Genomic DNA, 18,743 nt, shown 5'->3' on the forward strand with positions numbered 1-18,743 from the left:
CGCCTCTTCCTGGGGCTGGCGCGAGGGGCCCGTGAGCAAAGCGCTTCCCCGGTGCTCGCGCCGGTGGTGGGCGTGGCGATGGAGGGCGTGGCCGGGGAACCTGGGACAGGAGGCGGGGGACCCAGGGTGGCCCAGGCAGATGGGGCGGAGGTGGCGGTGGCCGTGGCCCTGGCTGTGACCGTGGGGGGGGGGGGCGGCCCTGGCCCCTCTCTCCCGTGAGACCGAGGATGACGCCGCTGACCTCCACGCTCTCTGGGGCCGTCGCAGGTGTGAGGCGTGGCCGGGGAGCACAGGTAAGTGCGGTGTGGCTGTCGGCCATCGTGGCCACCTGTGTCCTTGGTGGTCGGGGGGAGACAGGACGGGGCCTGGGACAGGGACCCGCTGAGGCTTGAGTTACCCTTCGACCCCCTCTCAGGGGCTTCGGGCGTGCGGGCAGCAGGCGCACTTCCCGCGGCGTCTCCGGCTTCCCTGGGGGCCTCGCAGCGGCGGTCTGGCTGCCCCCCGCGGGGCGAGGCCCGTCGGGCTCCGGGCGTCTGTCCCGTGCACAGGGACAGCGTCAGCAGAGAGCACCCCCCCGCTCAGCCAGGAGTGACATGTCGCGTTTACCGCCGGCCTTCTCTGTAGACACTCCGAAGGGGTCGGGACGATGACAGTCCCCACGGATGGATGGGACCGGCCCCCGGGGGAGAATCAGCTCCAGGCAGTCGTGTTCGCGAGCCAGCCAGGCGGCACCGTGAGGAAGAGGGGCCCTCAGGCGCCTGAGCAGTCGGGGAGGTCGCGTGGCCCTTCGGCACGTGGTCACGGAGCGCACGCGGTGTGCCGGGCATCGCGCCCGGCCTGCGGGTCCTGCCCTTGGCGGCCGACACCCTGGCGGGGGCAGGACGGCCCGGGAACAAGCAGAGACACGCCCGAAGGACTCGAGGCGCGCGCGTACGCCCTCTGGGAGTGAGGCCGGGAGCTGGCATCAAGTGCCGGCGGCGAGGGGTCTCCCCCGGTGGGGGGCGGGGAGGGCCTCTCTGAGAAGGGGCCGTTGAGCTGAGGAGCGGGCCCGGGAATGGCCGGCCAGGCAGCGGGTGCAGCGCGCGCACGGGCCTGGGGCCGGGAGGGTGCTCACTGCGGGGGAGGAGGTGGAACGGGCCACTGGGCTTGAGGAAGAGTGACCGGGACGGTGGCGTCGGGGAGAGGCGGGCTGTCCTGGAGGACACGGGGAGGCACTCGGGTTTGGTTTTCGGTCCCTCGGGACACCATCGAGGGTTCGAAGCAGGGAGAACCAGGATCGGATCTGGCTCTTACCGAGCCCTCGGGCTGCTGCGGGGAGGAAGGAGTGTTGGGGTTCGGGGCGGAGGCGGGGAGGACGGCGGTGGCGCTGGAAGGAGGGACAGGTTTGAGACGTCCCTCGTGGGGACAGTCGACAGGGTGCGCCACGGGCCGGCCTTGGCTGTGAGGGACGGAGGGAGAAGTGGGGACGGCCCTCGGCCCCTGTGGGTGGGGGAGCCACTTTCCAAGATGGCAGGGAGGACGCGAGTGTGGGCCAGAAATCTGGTCTTAGGTTACCAGCAGGACGACCTGATTCAACAATGCGCCAAGGACTTCGTGGCGAGTTCTCCAAAGATCTTGCGGACGACCAACGAGCCCGTGGAAAGGCGCTCCGCAGCGCTCGTCGTCCGGGGACACGCATGCAGGTCAAAGCCTCACCCACGTGAGGCCGGCGCGGACGTGGGCGACGCGGAGCGGCTGAGCCCTCGTGCCCTGTGGGCGGGAACGGCGCGGCGGCCTGGCGGTTCCTCAGAAAACCGAAAATAGAATTGTCACGTGATCCAGCAATTTCCCTTCTGCGTCTATTCAAAATAGTTGAAAGCAGGGACTTGAGGAGCTGTTTGCACACTCATGTGCAGAGCATGGTTCACACTAGCTGGGGGGCAGAAGCGGCCCAGGGGGCCCGTCGGCGGAGGAAGGGATAAACGAAACGTGGTCCATCCGTACGACGGAATATGAGTCAGCCCCGAAAAGGAAGGAGCTTCTGACACGGCCTACACCATGGACAAACCCAGAGGGTGCCATGCCCAGTGAAATAAGCCAGCCGCCGAAGGCCAAGACCGGGGGGTCCCGCTCGCGGGAGGGACCTAGAGCGGCCGTGGAGTGGCGGCGGATCCCGGGGCCGGAGGACGGGGCCGGGGAGTCGCTTCGTGGTTGCGGAGTCTCAGTGTGGGGATGTGCTCCGTGCCACCGAACCGGACACTTAAACATGGCCGAGGCAGTCCACGCGCATTGTATGAGCCCTTTACCACGATTAAAGGAGAGTCGTGGTGGGTTCAACCCGCGCGGGCGGCCCGGGCTGGCTCTGCGGACCTGGCTGCCCGGGCCGGCGGCCGTGGGAAAGTGTGCCGCACCGAGCCTCTTGCGTAAGGTTCATCCTCCGGAGGAGGCAGCCCCGGGCCTCCCGCCGCTGTTGGCCAGAACCCCTGTTCCCATTCGCACGGCCTTGGCAGAGGCGCCGCGTGTTCCTGGACTGGGGCCGAGGCACAGGGCGGCACATCTGCCAGGGGCCCTTCCGCTCGCTTGCACCATCTTTGGGGCAGGCCGCGTCCCTTTGTTCTCTCTGCACTGCCCCCGGGGAGGAGGGGGAGGAGCTCGCGCCCCACGTGGCCAAGCGGGGGAACCAGGGTGGCGCGATCGGGCTCCCCACGCTTTGAGGGGACGGATGGAAACCACATCCAGGCCAGGTGGGCCGCGTCTCGACCGCCCGGCGCTGCCGCCCTCGTGGACGGCTGCCGCGGACGGTGTCCACGGACGGGCGTGGCCACGTCCACGACGGCTTTGGCACGGACACCGGAAGGTGGACTTCGTGCAACTCTCACGTGTCCTGAACCAGCTTCGGGACGAACAGAAACAGGCCCCAGGCCAGGCTCGGCCCACGGGCTGCGCATCGCCGAACCCCGTCTTGCCCGGAGACGACCAGTTCTGCTATGGGGGTGAAGTTACGGCGTTTGCGGGGAGGGGTCGCCCCTGCCTGACTTCCGTGGGGAGCGGGGCTGGAAGGAGCCCCGAAGGGCATCGTGCCAGCCACAGAGAGCGTGGACAGGCGCCCTGCCTGGGCTTCCCAGCGTGGCAGCGTGGTGGGGGCCTCCGGGTGCGGCCCGATCTGCAGGGTGGAGGGCGAGACGGTGCTCGATGTGCCTGGGGGCCGGGGACCAGTGCCTCCCCGCCGCCTCCTCCCGTTCCTGCGAGCCTGACTCGTTCACACCTGTGACGAGCCTTTGCTGAGGCTGTAAACGCAGTGGTTAGAGCACTGGCTTTGGGGGGAGACCCGTGTTCGCGACTCTTGGCCACCGCTGGGTTTGCGTCCTCGGGCACCTTAGTGGCTTAATCTGCCTGTGCCCTGGTTTCCTCATCTGTCAAACGGCACCTGCCTCATCGACGAGCTGTCAGCTTTAAATGAAAGAGCGTTGCTCCCGATGGGACGTTTTGAGTCACAGGTAACATAGAAGCCGCTTCCTAGTGGCCGGAGCGGTAAAGGCGTTTAGCATCGTGCTCCGTAAGAGCCCGGAGGCGGCAGGCGTTCCCGGACATGTGGGGTCACACTGGCGCGTCTCCGGGTCCGCGACCCTCTTGCTGTTGCCCTCATGGTCTCATGGTGGCTGCCGCGGCGCCGACATCACGCCGCCTCACGTCATCCAGAGGCAGAAGGAGGAACGGCCCAGTGCAAGGGCTCTTGTTCCTCTTTTATTGGAAGAGGGATTTTTTCCCCCCAGAAATCCCCAACAGATGAACGCGCGAATGCGTGCGTGCTGCGTTCCCGTCCCGCGTTGCTGGAGGGGTCGCAGACTCAGACACCGGCCAGAGCCCCGCCAGCGCCCGGCGTGCGGGGACAGGGCGTGGTGGGGATCGGACCCTGTCCCCCGAGCCGCCGCCCTCGGCCCCAGGAGGCTGTGGTGTGAGGACGCACGCGGGCCCCGAGCTGGCGCATCTCCCAGGTTTCCGAAGGAAGCCCGAAATCGGAATTTATCTGCTATTTTTAAGCTATTGTGAACGAATTCAAATATTTTGAAATACCACGTCATTCAAAACTCGCCCACCGGCCTGGCGTGACCTGCGGGCTGGGAGTTGGTGGCGGGGGCTTCCGGGGGACGGAACACCCGTGTGTGGCGGTGGCATGTTCCCCCCCGCCCTGGGGGGGAAGGGGATGTTTAAGAAATCTTAAGTGATTTAAAAAAACTTGCTACAAAAAATGTCAAATATACATTAAAAATAGAACAGTGCAAGGCTCGCCACGTGCCCCGAGTCTGCTCTCACGGCCTCCGGCTGCACGCCCCCCACGTCTACCTGGACAACCGCCCTGTCCGTCCCCCCTTCCCCGAGTGACAGCGTTCACCTGCCTCTGACAGCGGCTCTCTAACTCTCTCGAGCAGCATCCCCTGGGGGTCTTATTAAGACACAGATGCGGGGGCCGGGGGGCCCTTCCCCAGAGCTGCTGAGTGCGCAGATCTGAGACAGGGCGAGAGAGAGAGAGCGTGCGTTTCTAAGAGCCCAGGTGGCACTCCCAGCTGCTGGTGTGGGGACCACGCTGTGACAACGGCTGCCTGGCGGGCACCAGCGAGGCCCAGCAGAGCCCCGCCCCCGCCCCCCACCCGCAAAGTTGCCACGACGCCGCCGTCGTCACAGCGGAACTAACGCCGAGGCCTCGTGGTGGCTTTTTGGAACGAGGCACCGGCCCAGCTGTGCAGCAGGCCCCCGGGGCCTCCCCCTCCCCGGGCCTCCCCCTCCCCGGGGCTCCCCCCACAGTGCCTCCCCCCCCCCAGGCCTCCCCCTCCCCGGGGCTCCCCCCACGGGGCCACCGCCCCTGCGGCCCTGTCCCTTTCGGAGGCTGAAGGAGTGCCGCTCAGTGGCGAGTTGGTCCCTGCCCAGCCAGGGAGCTTCCTGGGACTCGTAGGACCCCCGAGTTGCCGCTCCATCCGTCCCGTGGGAACCCTTCAGCTCTCCGAGACCTGCTTTGGCGAGACCTCCCGGTTCTGGGGTTGGGGGGTGGGGCCGGGCTTCCAGGGCGCCTCGACCCCCTGGCGTCCCAGCCGGCTCTTTTTGGGGCGAGCCTCAGTTCCGTTCCCACCCTCCCGTGTCCCCATCGCGCCGGGCCGTCCCTCGTTTGGGCTCGGAAGTCAGGAGGAGGCAACGGCACATCCATGGCCTGGAAGGGACTCGCTCTGCAGGCCCCGGTTGCAAAACAAAGGTCCCTGCTGGGCCACTTGAAAGAAGCCACCCAGAGCGTGTCCTGCCCTGCGTCCCTCTTAGGGCGGCTCAGGCTGCAAGCCTAGGAGGGTTCCAGAAGAAGGGGGGGCGGGACTGGCCATCCCGCCCGCGGACGGGGCCCTTTGCTTGCAGGGAGGGCCCCCCGCCTCTCGTCTCTCTCCTGGGCCCGCGGCTGACTCCTCGCTGGTCTCCCGGGGCGCGCGAGAGCTTCAGAAATCCGATTCGATGGGACGCTGCACCCACGTTGGTCCTCGCGGGCCAAGGCGCCACTCACGGGTGCGCTAAACATCTTAAAAGCACCTACCCACGTCCATGTTAAAAACTTAAAACACTTTTCGTTCTTTTTTTAAAGTTGAAACTTAACGTCCCTGGAGGAAAGTGCCCGGTCTCGGGTGGAGACGTCGCTGGGTTTCTGTGGGGGTGCTCGCGCTCGCCGGAACCCCCGGGCGGGCGCAGGACGTTGTCCCATGAGGAGACTCGCGCTGCACGCGCTCGCCTGCATGCCCAGCCCTGTTGGCCTGGGCCGTGCCTGCCAGTTTCAGCCGCGTCACGTGGGCGCCTGTCGGTTCTTCCTGCTTTGCTGGGGGGCACCCCACTGCGTGAACGTGGCACCTTTTGCCATGCATTCCCCTGTGCGTGGACGTCCGGGGGTCCCCGCTTGGGGCTTTTATGAGAAAAGCCGCCCCGGACACTCGTGGCCAGTCTCTGGTCGCACGCTCTCATCTCTCTGAGCTACGCACCGGGGGTGGGATTGCTGCCTCCGGGGCCCTCGGACCAGGGGGCGCTAAGTCCCGGGCCTGCCAGGCCGCAGTGGGCGGGGCCGGGCCCCGTCCCCCAACGGGCCTCCTTCCCGCAGGTGGGCCTCCTGCCGCTGCCGCTCAGCCTGTTTCCCTTATCACTGGGGGATGAGTTAGGTTTTGTAACTGGACGTCCAGGTCAGGTTAATGGTCAGCTTGCGACCTGGGCTCCGAGGGCAGCGGGGAGGCCTAGCAGGGAGGTGTGAGGACACAGGACGCAGAACCCGAGGCTCGGTCCTGCCCCGCGCCCGCGGCCTCGGGGCTGCATCCGGCCTGCAGTCCTCGGCGGCCGCATCTGTGAAATGGGCCTTGAGGATTTAAGGCGGTGACGCAGGCGGCGGTGTTTTCTTAGCTCTGATCTCCGGCTTCCCAGTTCTCCGCCGGCTCCTCGGGGCAGGGGCCTCGTCCTGTTCACTGTTGCATCTTTAAATCCCTAGCAGAGCATCTAGCCCGGGGAGGATGACTGTGCAAAGAACGACCTGGGATCCTCACTGGGTCAGAGTGGGCTCACTGTCTGTGGTTCTGGAAGGCTTCATGGAGGAGGTGGCCCCTGGCGAGCGGGCTTTGGGATCTGTGGGAGGCGGTGAGCAGATGGCCTTCCCGGGGCGGACTCGTGTTGGAGAACACCAGGCATTCCGGGCGGGGACCCAGGCCGGGGCCTTGAGTGCTGAGGTCGGGCGTTTGGAGCCGAGGGTGGTGGGGAGCCCCGCGATACTCACGCCACCTCGTGCTTAGCACCCGCTCTGCTCATGGCCTCTAGACCCCATCCACGGCCCTGCCGAGGAGGGGCTGTCCCTGCCCCCGTTTCACAGATGAGGAAACCGAGGCACCCAGGGGAGCCGGGTGCTTGCGGCCACCCAGCCAGGGGCGCCGGGGCTGGGGTCTGATCAGGTCTGCCCGCCGGAAGCTGCCGTGCAGACCCGGGGTGGGAGCTGCGTGCACGATGGGCGCTGAGATTTCCTGCTGCACATTTACAAGGGACGAAGAAACGCGGCAAGTCGGGGGCGCCTCCGCGCCCAGCCGGCCCGTCCGGACGTCTTCCCCTCGGTGCGAACTTCCTGGGTAACCGAGGGTGTCCCGCTCTGAGCATTTGCACCCCAGGCTTCTTTAAGCAGATGAGGACATGTGTGCGTTTAGTGAAAAACAAGAACGATGCCGCCATTGAAAACAGCATGTGCGTCTGGCGCGGCTAAAGTATGACATTTACAGAGAAGCGTTTTCCCTCGCACGTCGGTCATTTCCGGAGACCACACCGTCTCCTCCGGTCTCGGCGCGAATGTCGCCTCCTCCGAGAGGCCTCCCCAGGCTGCCCCCCGTGGGGTAGCGGCCGGCTGTGTCTCTCTCTCTCCGCCCAGCGTGGGATTTTTCCGAGGGCCGATTTCCTGCCTCCCTTGGGACCGCCCGGCCTGGGAAGGGGGTCGGCTGGCAGCGGGGTCTGTCGTGACCACCCTCCGATGGGAGGAAGGCCCGAGCATTGGTCTCCGTTTGCCTCAGTCCTGAGGCTGTGGCCTGGCCTGAGCGAGGTGGCGGCTCACCGAGCCAGAACATTTTACTGAAACTGTAATTTTTAGGGTTCACTTATTTGAAAAATAAGCTAAAATAGCAAAATAGCTAAAAAATAATGCACGTGGGATTTTTGTTTTTTTCCATCGCACGTTCACTGAGCCGCTGCCCTGGCCCACGCCAGCTGCGAACGGGCCATACTCTGTGATTTTTCAAAGGATTCACTCTTAAACATGAGCCACTGAAGCGCACCCGAAGGAGCAGGCAGCGTGACCGCATCCCCGACGCTCCCCGCTGATGGTGCCGGTGTCAGAGTTCACGGTGCTCCTCTGCTCAGCAAATATTTGCTGGAGGCCTGCTGGGCACCGAGCACTGTCCTAGGCCCTGGGGATTCAGCAGTGAGCTCAGCGGTCGGCGATCCTGTCCTTGTGGCTTTGCGATCTGGCCGGGGACCCGGAGGGGGCAGTGGGCACAGTCACTACAGCGTGCGCCATGAGGAGACAGGGACCGTGGAGGAAGCTGCAGGTTAAGGCCGTTCGGGAGTTTTGGGGGTGGGATGGGTGGGCCTTCCGGAGACCGGGGCCCGTGAGCAAAGGAAGGGGCGAGACAGGTGACCACCGGCCACCGTGGGCCGAGCGGCCAGCGCCAAGGCCCTGGGGCGGGAGCGTGCCCGCACTGACAAGGGACAGCAAGGAGGCCCGCCTGCTGAGTTGTGCTCCGTCGCGTGCATGGACCACGTTGTATTTGCCCGCCGCTCCACCGATGGACGCTTGGGCCGCGTCCACCTTTGGCCGCTTGTGAAGAATGCTCCGGTGAACACGGCATGCTCACGTGCATCCTTTTTTAACAGGCGCGAGGAAAATGTTCCAGCTCTTGATCTTGGTTGCCACACAGGTGAGGCGGAGACGCTTGGTACAGCTCACTGGACTGCACTGGATGAACATTATGGATCTTGCAAACGTTACGCCACATGAAAGCAGCTGTATGTGGCCTTTGCTGTCCCTTCTTGTCTTTGACAAATAGGTTACTATGGACACGTTTGAGGACTCGTATGGTTGCATATATCTGAAAAAGGGCACATCCATAGAGACAGAAAGTAGATTCATGGTTGCTAGGGGCGGGAGGAGGGAGGTGGCCGCCTGCGGGCGCAAGGTTTTGTTTCGGGTGATGAAAATGTCCGGAACAGGATCGCGGTCATGGTTGCAACACCATGAAAATGTTAAAACCATTGGCTTGCGCCCTTTACATGGATGACTTGTGTGATGTATGAATCCTACCTATCTCAATTAAACTGTCAAAAATGTTCGCGTGATGTTTCAGGGTCTGCCCATAAGGTTCGTCCTTTTAAAATATGCGTTGATGAGTTTTACCAAAAGCGTACGACTCACCTGTATGGCAACTGAAAGCAAGATACGGGATGTTTTAATCACTCCGGACAGTTTCCTGACGCCCTTTGGCCGTCCCCCGGCCCCCGACAGCCGCTGACCTGGTTTCTCTCCCTACAGTTTTTCCCCTTCCAGAATGCTTTTGAGGTTGTGGAGGTTGTGGCTGTTTACCGGTGGTTGGTTCCTTTTTGTTACTAAGTAGTGTTCTATTGTTACTAAGTAGTGTTCCGTTGTTTGGGTACATGCCATTTTATCTGTTAAAATGGCTTTTTTCCTGTCCTTGTCACAACCTGTGTCCCCCAGTGGAGAAGGCCTTCCCTGTCATCTTTTCTTGACAGAGCCCAGGTCATTTGCTCGGCACCCAGCTCACAAGCCCCCACCCCTGGATAGCCCTCCTGACTGCTCAGAAGTGAGTTGGACAAGAGGGTGTGTCTCCAACAAGGGACTGGCTTCTCTCTCTGTGTCCTGGGCCATGATCTTTGACCTTGGGGGAGGGGGCCGGCTTAGAATCAGCTGCTGAGGCAAAAGGCTACGATCTTGGCCAGCTGCACTGTTATCTAATCAGGATACCTCTGTCTGGCCGAAAGCTGCTGTCCTGCAAATCTGAAGCAGTGCAAAGTCCAGCCCCCACCTGAGGTGGAGGAGGGTGGGACGCTGTGTGCCAGGTGACCGCATGGCTGACCGGGATGTCCCGGGTCCTGCCAGCCCTGCTCCAAGAGCTCCAAGCGCTTTACTTCTCTACACACAGCAGCCGTGGGAGGGGGCGCTACCATTACGCCCCCTTCATGAGGTGCAGAGAGGATTGGGGACTTGTCCCACCTCACCCCGCCCTAACCAGTGCTGGACCAGCAGACGTTTCCTGCGGGCCGGGGCCTGTGGGATGGAGTAGAACCCCAGAACCCCAAATTCCCTTCTGTTGGAGAGAGAGAAAGACATGCGGCTTTAGCTGGTGACTCACTGGTTTGGCCGATTTGTCCCCAAAGCGGAGCGAGCAGGCCAGTGGGTGAAGAAAGCACAATGGGATTCTGGGGTTCCGGAGGCTTCTCCAGGCCCAGCTGCCTTTGCCAAGAAACGGGGCGGGGGGAGGGAGTCAGGAAGTGAAAATTGTTCGTTTTTTGTTTTTTTAACCATTTCATTGAGGTAAGATTGCCAGGGGGGGAAAAGCTGTGTATATTCAACATGTGCACCTCGATGAGTTCAGAGATAAGTGGACCCCGCGAAACCATTGCCACGGCCTACGCATGGACACGTCCGTCTCTCCAAGCGCCCCCCCCTCCACCCCCCACCCTTCGTTTAGGGCTGTCACTGTGTTTCTGTTACGCACGATGAGCGAGTCCTAGAGATCGCCTGCACGCCTCAGGGCCCGAGCTCGAGGACGCGGCCTCGTGCCCCTAAGCGTCTGCTCAGAGGGTGGACTTGCCGTTCTGTGCTCACACCACACACCTCCAGAAAGGGGGACGCTGAGGCCGAGGTCGCCTTTCGTCCCGGCGGGGTGCGCCAGGGGCAGCCAGGGCAGGCGGGTCCTAGGTGCCAGCCCTGCGGATGTCCTTTCCGTGGGCCGGGGCTGGCAGAGAGGGCGTGGCGGGCGACCTCCCCTTCCCCCGCCCGCAGCTTCCAGGCTGAGGTCTGAATCTGCCGCCCGCCCAGTCTGCGGCCAGGTCCATGCCCGGGGGCCCGGTGTCAGGCTCGCTGTGGCCCCGGGGAGTGGCGCCCAGCCTCGCCGGCCCTCGGTTTCCCCATCTGGAACATACGGAGGCCAGCCCCTCCGGGAGACGATGCCAGCCTGGCATGGGGGCTGCCGGCGGGCCAGCTGTCGCCTGAAAATGTGCGACTCGGCTCCTGGGTGTGTTCAGTTTTGAAAAGTAAGCTGTGGATGTTGAAACGAGTGGGAGATTTCATAGAAAGATCTGGGTTTCTGGCAGCTCATGAAACATGGGGAAATCTGGGGGAAAAAGGCCCCCAGAAGGAGCCCCAGGGGCCTGGAGGGGGTTAGCAGCTGCCACCTTTGGTTTGGGGGAGACTCCATGAGTTCCCCACAGCTCCCCCCGGCCCCAGTGCTCACCCGAGTTGTCCTCTCGGTTTCCAGATGTCCCGTTCTGGTCAGGGCGGAACAGGGGACAGGCCTTCCCCGCCCCTCGGCTGGCACACGGGACCGGCACTTCCGCTCCTCACGGCCCGTCCTGCTCGCCCCGCGTTCGGGTCTCCGGGCCCTCCCGCTCCAGAGCCGGGGGCTGCAAGGGCTGGAACTCACTTCCCTCCCTGCCTTCACCTTGGCAGAAGGGCAGAGGGGCTGCCCGCCCTGGTCTCGTCGCCTTTGCTTCACACCGAAGGGGTCAGCAGCAATTCGTCCCCGTGGACCCAGGCTCCCCGCTTCCCCACCCCACAGAGAAAATCCAAAAGTCGGGGTGGGGGTGCTGGGAACAGCCTGCAGACGCCTGTCATTCACGTGAGTCTTCATTAGAAGTGACGAGGATACAAAGAAACAAACGAACGATACTTACTGCGGCTGCTGGTCAGGGAGGCGACGTCCAGTGGAGAGCCCAGGAGACCGCCTGGGCCTGAGCCGCCTGGGAAATGCATGTTTCGCGGCTTTATTCGCGTCGTGTTTACTAGTTCTTCGCACTTATTGGATGCCCGGGTCGTTAGAGTGATCCTCGCGGCTCCCACGGCTGGGAGGAAGCTTCGTGTATCAATTAGCAGTTATTAATATCCGAGGGCAAGTCTCTGAGCTCATGATATTTTCAAGAGAACCCCGAAATCCAGATTTCATGTGAAATCTCCTAGTTTTTTATTCTTGGCCATGAATTCGGCTTTTCTGCATTTAGAGGCCGTGTGGGTCAAATGAGCTTCCGCTAAGCCTGCAGTCGCCAGCTCGTGCGTGGATCAGCTGAGGTTCGGAGGTGACCGGCTTGCCTGCACGGCCCTGGGGTCTGGCTGCCTCCAGACCTGCTTCTCGCCGGAGTCTGCTGGCTGGGGACATGGCCCGGGCCTGCCTGCCTTCTCCTCAGCCTCTGCCTGTTGGTTCTGGCTGTTTGGGGATAGTGGGAGTGGCCGTCCTTGTCCTAGAAGGCCATGTAAGGGGACATGAGCCTGGTGGGGGCCCTCAGTGTGGCTGGGCCTGGGGCGGGGGGCGGACTGGGTGGCACTGGAGGGACCTCCCTGTGACCCTGGGGCAGAGAGCTGCAGAGCCGCGGAGTTTAGCAGGGATTAGGGGCCGGTGGATCTGACAGAGTCCGGCCTGTTTCCTTCGGCGTCTTAAGAAAATCAAGTTTTTGCCAAGCTTTACATAGGAGGGGATTTCGTATAGATTTCTGTATTTCTCGGGTCCGGCCACGCTGGCCGCCTTGCCGTTCCCAAACTCCGGCTCGGCGCCTCCCGGCCTCGGGGCCCGTGCCTGACTGCTCCTGCTGCTGCTGCTGCTGCTGCTGCTACGTGGACGCCCCCGCCCCCCCCCCCGCCCTTAGTTTGTATTTTGGTTCGGTTTTTCGTTTTTGGTCACATTTCACCGCTGGACCACTCTGTTTACACTGCGGCCCTCTTCCTCGGATGCTCGCATCCTGCCCTAATTATTTAACCCCTGCCTTTCCCCTGGTGGACTGAAAGCCCCACAGCGTCGGGGGTTTGGGTCCGTCTCGCTCACTCTCCTATCAGGCCCAGCGTGCCTGGCACGTAGTGGGTGCTCAATAAATGTTTGTTGATTGCATGAATGAATGATACCTTTGGCTGGATGGTGCCATAAAGCAGCAGCCGTCTTCTTTAGATGGGGTATGGCCCCCCGTTTGCCAGGGTCCCCAGATCAGGCTACTGTTAGTAAAACATGTTAAAAAATAACGGCATGACTAGATTCTCTAGTAACTTGGATTATGCGAACCCCCTTCCCAGACGTGCGGTGCGCGGGGTTTGGCGCTGCCCGCGCAGGCCGGCTTTGGGCAGCTGTCCTGGAGCCCCACAGCGGGCGGCATTGGGGCGCCGGTCGCCCCGCTCACGGCGCGTTTGTCCCGCCCGCAGAACGTGCGCATCGACCCCGGCAGCCTGTCCTTCAGCATGTGGAAGGAGATCCCCATCCCCTTCTACTTCTCCGCCTACTTCTTCGACATCATCAACCCCGACGAGATCCTCAAGGGCGAGAAGCCGCAGGTGCGGGAGCGCGGGCCCTACGTGTACCGGTAAGGATGGGGGGCCTCCCGCGCACTTGTGAAGACGGGGGATGGGAGGGCCGTGTGTGCCCGTAAGGATGGGGGCGGTGGGCCCCACGTGTACCCGTAAGGATGGGGGCAGTGGGCCCCACGTGTATCTGTAAGGATGGGGGGGTGGGCCCCACGTGTACCCGTAAGGATGGGGCGCGGGCCCCATGCATACCCGTGCATGTAAGGATGGGGGTGGGACCCACGTGTACAGTAAGGGCCGAGGGCTGCGGAGGCTGGGCTGGGGCTCAGAGTGGAGGGGTAGGGGGTTGCTGTGCTGAGCCCCAGAGATGGTTCCAGAAGCGGCCCAGGTGTGGAAGGGGGAGAGCTGGTGCAGGGAGTTTCTGTGTGGGGCGCGAGGCAGCTGGCGGTATGGATGAGGGAGGAAGGCGTGTTGTTGGTCCAGCACACTACGAGCCGGCCTGTGTCCTAGGCATTGGGGAAGCGGCAGGGAATAAGACAGACAAAGGTCCCTTTCGGAGCTGACGTTCTGGGGTGGGAGGGGGACAGATAATTCATGAGGAAGTGAGTAAGTCGCATGGTAGCGGGTGGTAAGTATCAAGTGCTACGAACATCCGGCAGGGCGCGGGGCTTCCCGCGTGTGTCCACACGTGCATGGTGGTCTGGCAAGGCCTTCTGGCCAGTTATGCAAGGGAGTGTCCCTGGCAGAGGGAGCAGAAGTCCAGAGGCCCTGAGGCCGGACGGTGTGGCGTGTGAAGAACAGCAGGGCTCGGGCAGAGGGCAGGAGATGAGTTCGGAGAGATGGCCGCCCCGGGGCGCGGGGCTGGGGGCGGAGGGCAGGCGAGGGCCGCGCGGGGGCTGCAGAGGCCCTGACGGCCGGAGGAGCCGTTCCTGTCACGCTGGTACTTTCCGGTGCTCGCGCGTGCCAGGCATGGGGACACAATGGCGAAGGGGCAGATGCCGTCCGTCTGCTGAGAACGGAGCACCAAACCAACTAACTGTCAACGTGCGAGAGACGTAAAATTGGTTCCGAATTATAAACGAGCGCTGAGCAGGCGCGGGAAGGGTCCTCCAGGAGGAGGGCACCACGTGTGCCGAGGCCCGGGGCAGGAAGGAGCCCGGACCGCGCGGGAGCGGGGAGCTCGAGGGGGACGGGCCTGGCAGGCCACGCCGGGAGGTCGGTCTTTGGCGTGAGAGCCTGAGCGAGGGACCCGCCCTGCCTGGGAAGCAGGACGGGGAGGGCCTGCTGGCAAGGGATGTGCACGTGTCAGACTCTCCGACTCGGTGCTCAGTGCCCGGGTCGTTGCCTCCTGGCCTTGCTGTGTACCTGCCCCGGCTTCACCCCTCTGCGCCTAGAGCTGCCCGTCTGCCGCCTGGGAGCAGTGACCACGCAGCAGCCTCTTTATCAGATGATCACTTGCAGGAGAGGAGACTGCATTCCGAGTCATTAAGAGGCGGCCCTGGGGTGTGGCGCGTGTGCTGTGCGTGGACCTGCACGCTCCTCTGCTCTTATCTCGCGGAGGCTCCGCGATAGCGCCCCACGCCCTGCACTGCCGTCCCCAGAGGTGAACTGGGCTGGGTGGCCTAGGTGGCCGGAGCAGAGAGCGCTCAGGCTGGTTGCCATGCGCAGCTGGGGTCCGGGCCGCCTGGGATGGAAACGGCACCTGTGCCCGCGGCCTGGGGGTCCGCAAGCACAGTCAGAGTGGGCTGCGTGCCTTCACTCGGTCACTCAATCAGCAAATGTCTATTGAGCACCTTCTGGGGACACAGAAGTGGTCAAAACAGACAAAAAAAGGACCGGGGTCCCTGCGGTCGAGTTGGCGGGTTGAATGAAGGTAAATAAGGGAAAGCACATGTTAGCCCCAAGGGGAGTACCCGGGAGAGCGGGGCGTGGCTGCTTTAGGTCTAGAGATGACCAGGTGGGCTGTGAGAAGGCGCCCGGACGGAGGCAGCTCGGCCCGGTGGAGGGGCCGCGTCGGGATTCGGGGTGCTCCCTGAGGTGGCCACGAGCAGCACAGAGGCTGTGCGGCCCGGTCCCGGGGGCAGCGGGCGGCGGGCGCTGTGCGCAGACGCCGAGGCCCGGGAGGCCGGGCGCGGCCGCTCCCGCGCATGCGCAGCACCGCGCGCCGCCGGCCCGCTGACCCGCCGGCCTCCTGTCCGCAGGGAGTTCAGGCACAAGCGCAACATCACCTTCAACGACAACGACACGGTGTCCTACCGCGAGTACCGCAACTTCCAGTTCCAGCCTGACATGTCCAACGGCCTGGAGAGCGACTACATCGTCATGCCCAACATCCTGGCCCTGGTGAGGCTGCCCCGCCGCCCTGCGCGTGCCCCCTGCCCGCGCCCCGCTGCCCGCACCCGCCTCGCGCGGCGCGGCCCCCTCGCGGGGCCAGCCTGTGGCTCAGGGCCGACTCCGCCCGGTGAGTTTCCCGGCACGTCCACCGCCTCTGGCTTGGGGGTCCTGGCCAAAGTCTTGTCCTTCCCTTGGCAATCTACAAATCTGAAATGTCCAGGAGGTGCTAATGGGAGGCGGAGAGGCACACCCCGGGCCGTGTCATTGTGTCATTGTGGGGAGGGTGCGAGCAGGGCCTCTGAGCTGTGCAGTGAGAGTCAGCAGTAGCTGGATTGACTACTTGCCATGTGCAACGGGGTCCCCGAGACCACCCCCCGGGGTCGCCGATTGGCCAGGAGGGTTCACCGGACTCGGGATAGGGTCCTTCTCACGCGTCACAGTGGAAGGGTACCATACAGGACACGGTCCGCAAAGAGGAAGGCACCGGCCGCAGAGGCCAGGCCCAGCTCCGAGTCCTCTCCCGGGGGCCTGCGCAGGACATGCTCCTTCCCCCGGCTGCAAGTTGTGGCAGCACACGCGACACACATGAGAACACACATGAGAACACACGTGAAGCGCCCAGGGTGTTTATCGGGGGCCGGTCACCCAGGCACCCTCCGCCTGGCGCCCAAAGCCCAGGCTGGCCACAGGGAAGTGAGTGGTCGGCAGAGACCACACTGTTTACAAACAGCCCAGGCGCAGCTGGCCCCTCTCCTCAGGGAATGAAGGGCACACTCCCCAGCCAGGGCCAGCGAGGGCAGCCCGGGGCCCGCCGTGCTAACATTTCCTGCTCACACTCTGTGCCAGGGCTCAGCGGTCCAAGGGCTTACGTATTTCACCTCGTTCACGTGTCCGCGATCCTGTGGGGGCAGGTCTGTCACCTTCTCCCTTTCTAGAGGAGGGAAACTGAGGGCCCGAGCGGTTAACCGACTTACCCCAGGTCACTCAGCGAGTGGGTGGGAGGTCGGGGGTCTGAACGCGCAGAGTTTGGGTCAGGAGCCCACCCACCGTTGCACTCAGCCCTCCACGTGGTCCGTCGTCTACACAGTCGGCCGTCATTGAGCCTTTGCTCTGGGCCTGGCCCGGGACAGTGCTCTGGACCCGGAGTGGACTCGTTTCTGAGTCCACTGGATGGACAGGACGGGAGCAGCTCCCACAAATGCAGCCTGAAGCCACGTCCCTTGAGTGAGACAGGCACATTTTTGGCAGTGACGTCTCTCTCCCCCAGCGATCAGGCTGGCAAACGCTGCAGATTACAACATCTAAGGCTCTGAAGCGTTGCTGGAAACAGGTGTCTTATTATCAGTCATAAAGACTGAGCTGTTGGAAGGTAGCGACTTTCAACATGAATTGTACATGCCTCTGATCTCAGTAATTTCGTGTGTAAAAATTTGACCTCTCGATAGAATAACATATGCAGGCAAAGACGTTTGTACTCGAGGATGTTCATTTTAGATCCATTTCAGTGTTATCAGAGCAAACGTCTGGTAGAAACAACCTAAATGTGCATCCTGTGGAACTCCGTCATGATCGTCTGCTGCAGGCAGGCGGCGGCGTAGTATACAGCCAGCAAAAGGAGGCGGGGCTGTAGGGAGCGGCACCGTCTGAGGACCTGTGTTTGCGGGAGCGATGATAAGGGAATGCAGCGCAGTCTCCATTAAGAGTCTCGGGGTCTCGCGGCGACAGGAGAAGGTGCTCCAAACTTGCATAAGCACAGAAGGAATCGAAGGGCTCATGTTACTGCGAGGGCGGGGGTGGTGCCGCTTTTAGGTGCAGCTCGCCCCAGGGTGCAGACAGCATCGCCCAGATCCGTGTTGGTTTCATGCTCTGGCAGACTGGCCCCGCACCTCCCGGGTTCAAGGCCAGCAGTGTGACCTCCCCTCTCAAGCCCACAGCCCTAGCAGGTCACTTCCTTGGGGCTTGTTGGCTCTGTTCGGGCCACATATACATTTTCAAACGAATCACTGTGGCTGTAGGAGGAAGGTTTCTGATTGTCCAGGTCTGAGCCATGGGACGGGGAGGGGACTTAGTATGAACCCAAGAGCCACATGGTCCTATTACCAGAGGATCCGGAATGGTTCTGGATGCCCCAGGCGCCCCATGTGTCCACTGCAGGGGTTCTCCTTGGCCCGAACGTTTCTCTGGCTAGGTTCCTTGCTTCGAGGCCTGGCTTCCGGTTCATGGGCATGGGCTGAATATGTCCAGCCTCTAACCCATGCTGTCTCCTTGCCCTGCAGGGTGCATCGGTGATGATGGAGGATAGGCCCATGAGCCTGAAGCTGATCATGACCTTGATATTCACCACCTTTAACCAGCGTGCTTTCATGAACCGCACCGTGGGCGAGATCATGTGGGGCTACGAGGACCCCTTCATACAGCTCATCAACAAGTACTTCCCAGACATGTTCCCTTTCAAGGGCAAGTTTGGGCTGTTTGCCGAGGTGAGTATGGCCCAGTGGGAAGTCGGGGCCTGCGTCTCATCCTCCGTGGACACATCCTGGAAACCAGTTACCAGCTTGCTTTCGGAGTTGGCCGGGGGTACCAGGGACTGTGGGTATAAATGGCATAAAACCTAACTCATCCTGGCTTGAGTAAAATAGAGAATTTCTTGAATCATATACCTGCAGACTCTAATGACAGATTCAGGTGCAGCTTGATCCAGGCTCAAATGACATGATCGGGGCCAAACTTAGACAATTGGCATCTGGGGCTGGAAGAAGGGAGGTTACAAATGTTGACTACACCACTCCTCTTCAGTTGCCTGGGTTGTCTTAGTCTCGACCCCTGGTCGTCTGGGTAGATTCAGCATTCTTAGGGCACGTTCCCGGATTCAAGACAACCACACGGTCCAAGATGGCTGGTGGAGCAGGGGTCCCCAGCCCCTGTTAGGAACCAGGCCGCACAGCAGGAGGCGAGTGGCGAGTGAGCGAAGCTTCGTCTGCCTTTGCAGCCGCTCCCCAGCGCCAGCATCCCACCTCGGCTCCGCCTCCGGCCATCAGGCGTTAGAGTCTCATAGGAGCGCCGGTCCCTGGGGCCACAAAGGTCGGGGACCGCCGCTCCGGAGCACCAGCTATCACATCTACATTCCAGGAAGCACGGCAGGAAGGAAGGGTGGGGGTTGGGCGGGGAGGTAGGGGAGTCGAGGACAGAACAGCGTGTCCCAGCAGTCTCCCCCTTTGGGACGGAGAAACCAGTTTCCACTCAACTTGCCAATGGCAGAACTTGGTCGTGCGGCTTTTCAGCTGGCGAGTTGACGCCGTGAGGAAGGTTTGGGTTCCGTCATGAAGGAGAAGGTGGAGAATGGACTTTGGGTAGTAACGAGTAGTCTCCGACG

The 18,743-nt window shown here is 62.6% G+C and overlaps 1 protein-coding gene across 6 annotated transcripts in view; it reads left to right on the forward strand.

The window, feature by feature from the left end:
• Positions 1-18,743, forward strand: part of SCARB1 (scavenger receptor class B member 1) — a 54,322-nt gene that overhangs the window by 13,416 nt on the left and 22,163 nt on the right. For 5 of the 6 annotated variants that reach the window (XR_004950916.1, XR_004950915.1, XM_036221031.1 and 2 more), the window contains exons 2-4: positions 12,938-13,095; positions 15,238-15,379; positions 17,647-17,850. Coding sequence is in view for 4 of the 6 variants with exons in the window: in XM_036221031.1 (XP_036076924.1) it covers positions 12,938-13,095; positions 15,238-15,379; positions 17,647-17,850 (504 nt within the window). In the remaining 2 variants the exon portion in view is untranslated. Of the gene's footprint in view, positions 1-8,021; positions 8,070-12,937; positions 13,096-15,237; positions 15,380-17,646; positions 17,851-18,743 lie in introns of those variants that run through there. The other variant, XM_016129854.2, reaches the window with a different exon arrangement.

The sequence above is a fragment of the Rousettus aegyptiacus genome, unplaced genomic scaffold (assembly GCF_014176215.1).
Source record: "Rousettus aegyptiacus isolate mRouAeg1 unplaced genomic scaffold, mRouAeg1.p scaffold_m13_p_5, whole genome shotgun sequence".
Lineage (NCBI taxonomy): Eukaryota > Metazoa > Chordata > Mammalia > Chiroptera > Pteropodidae > Rousettus > Rousettus aegyptiacus.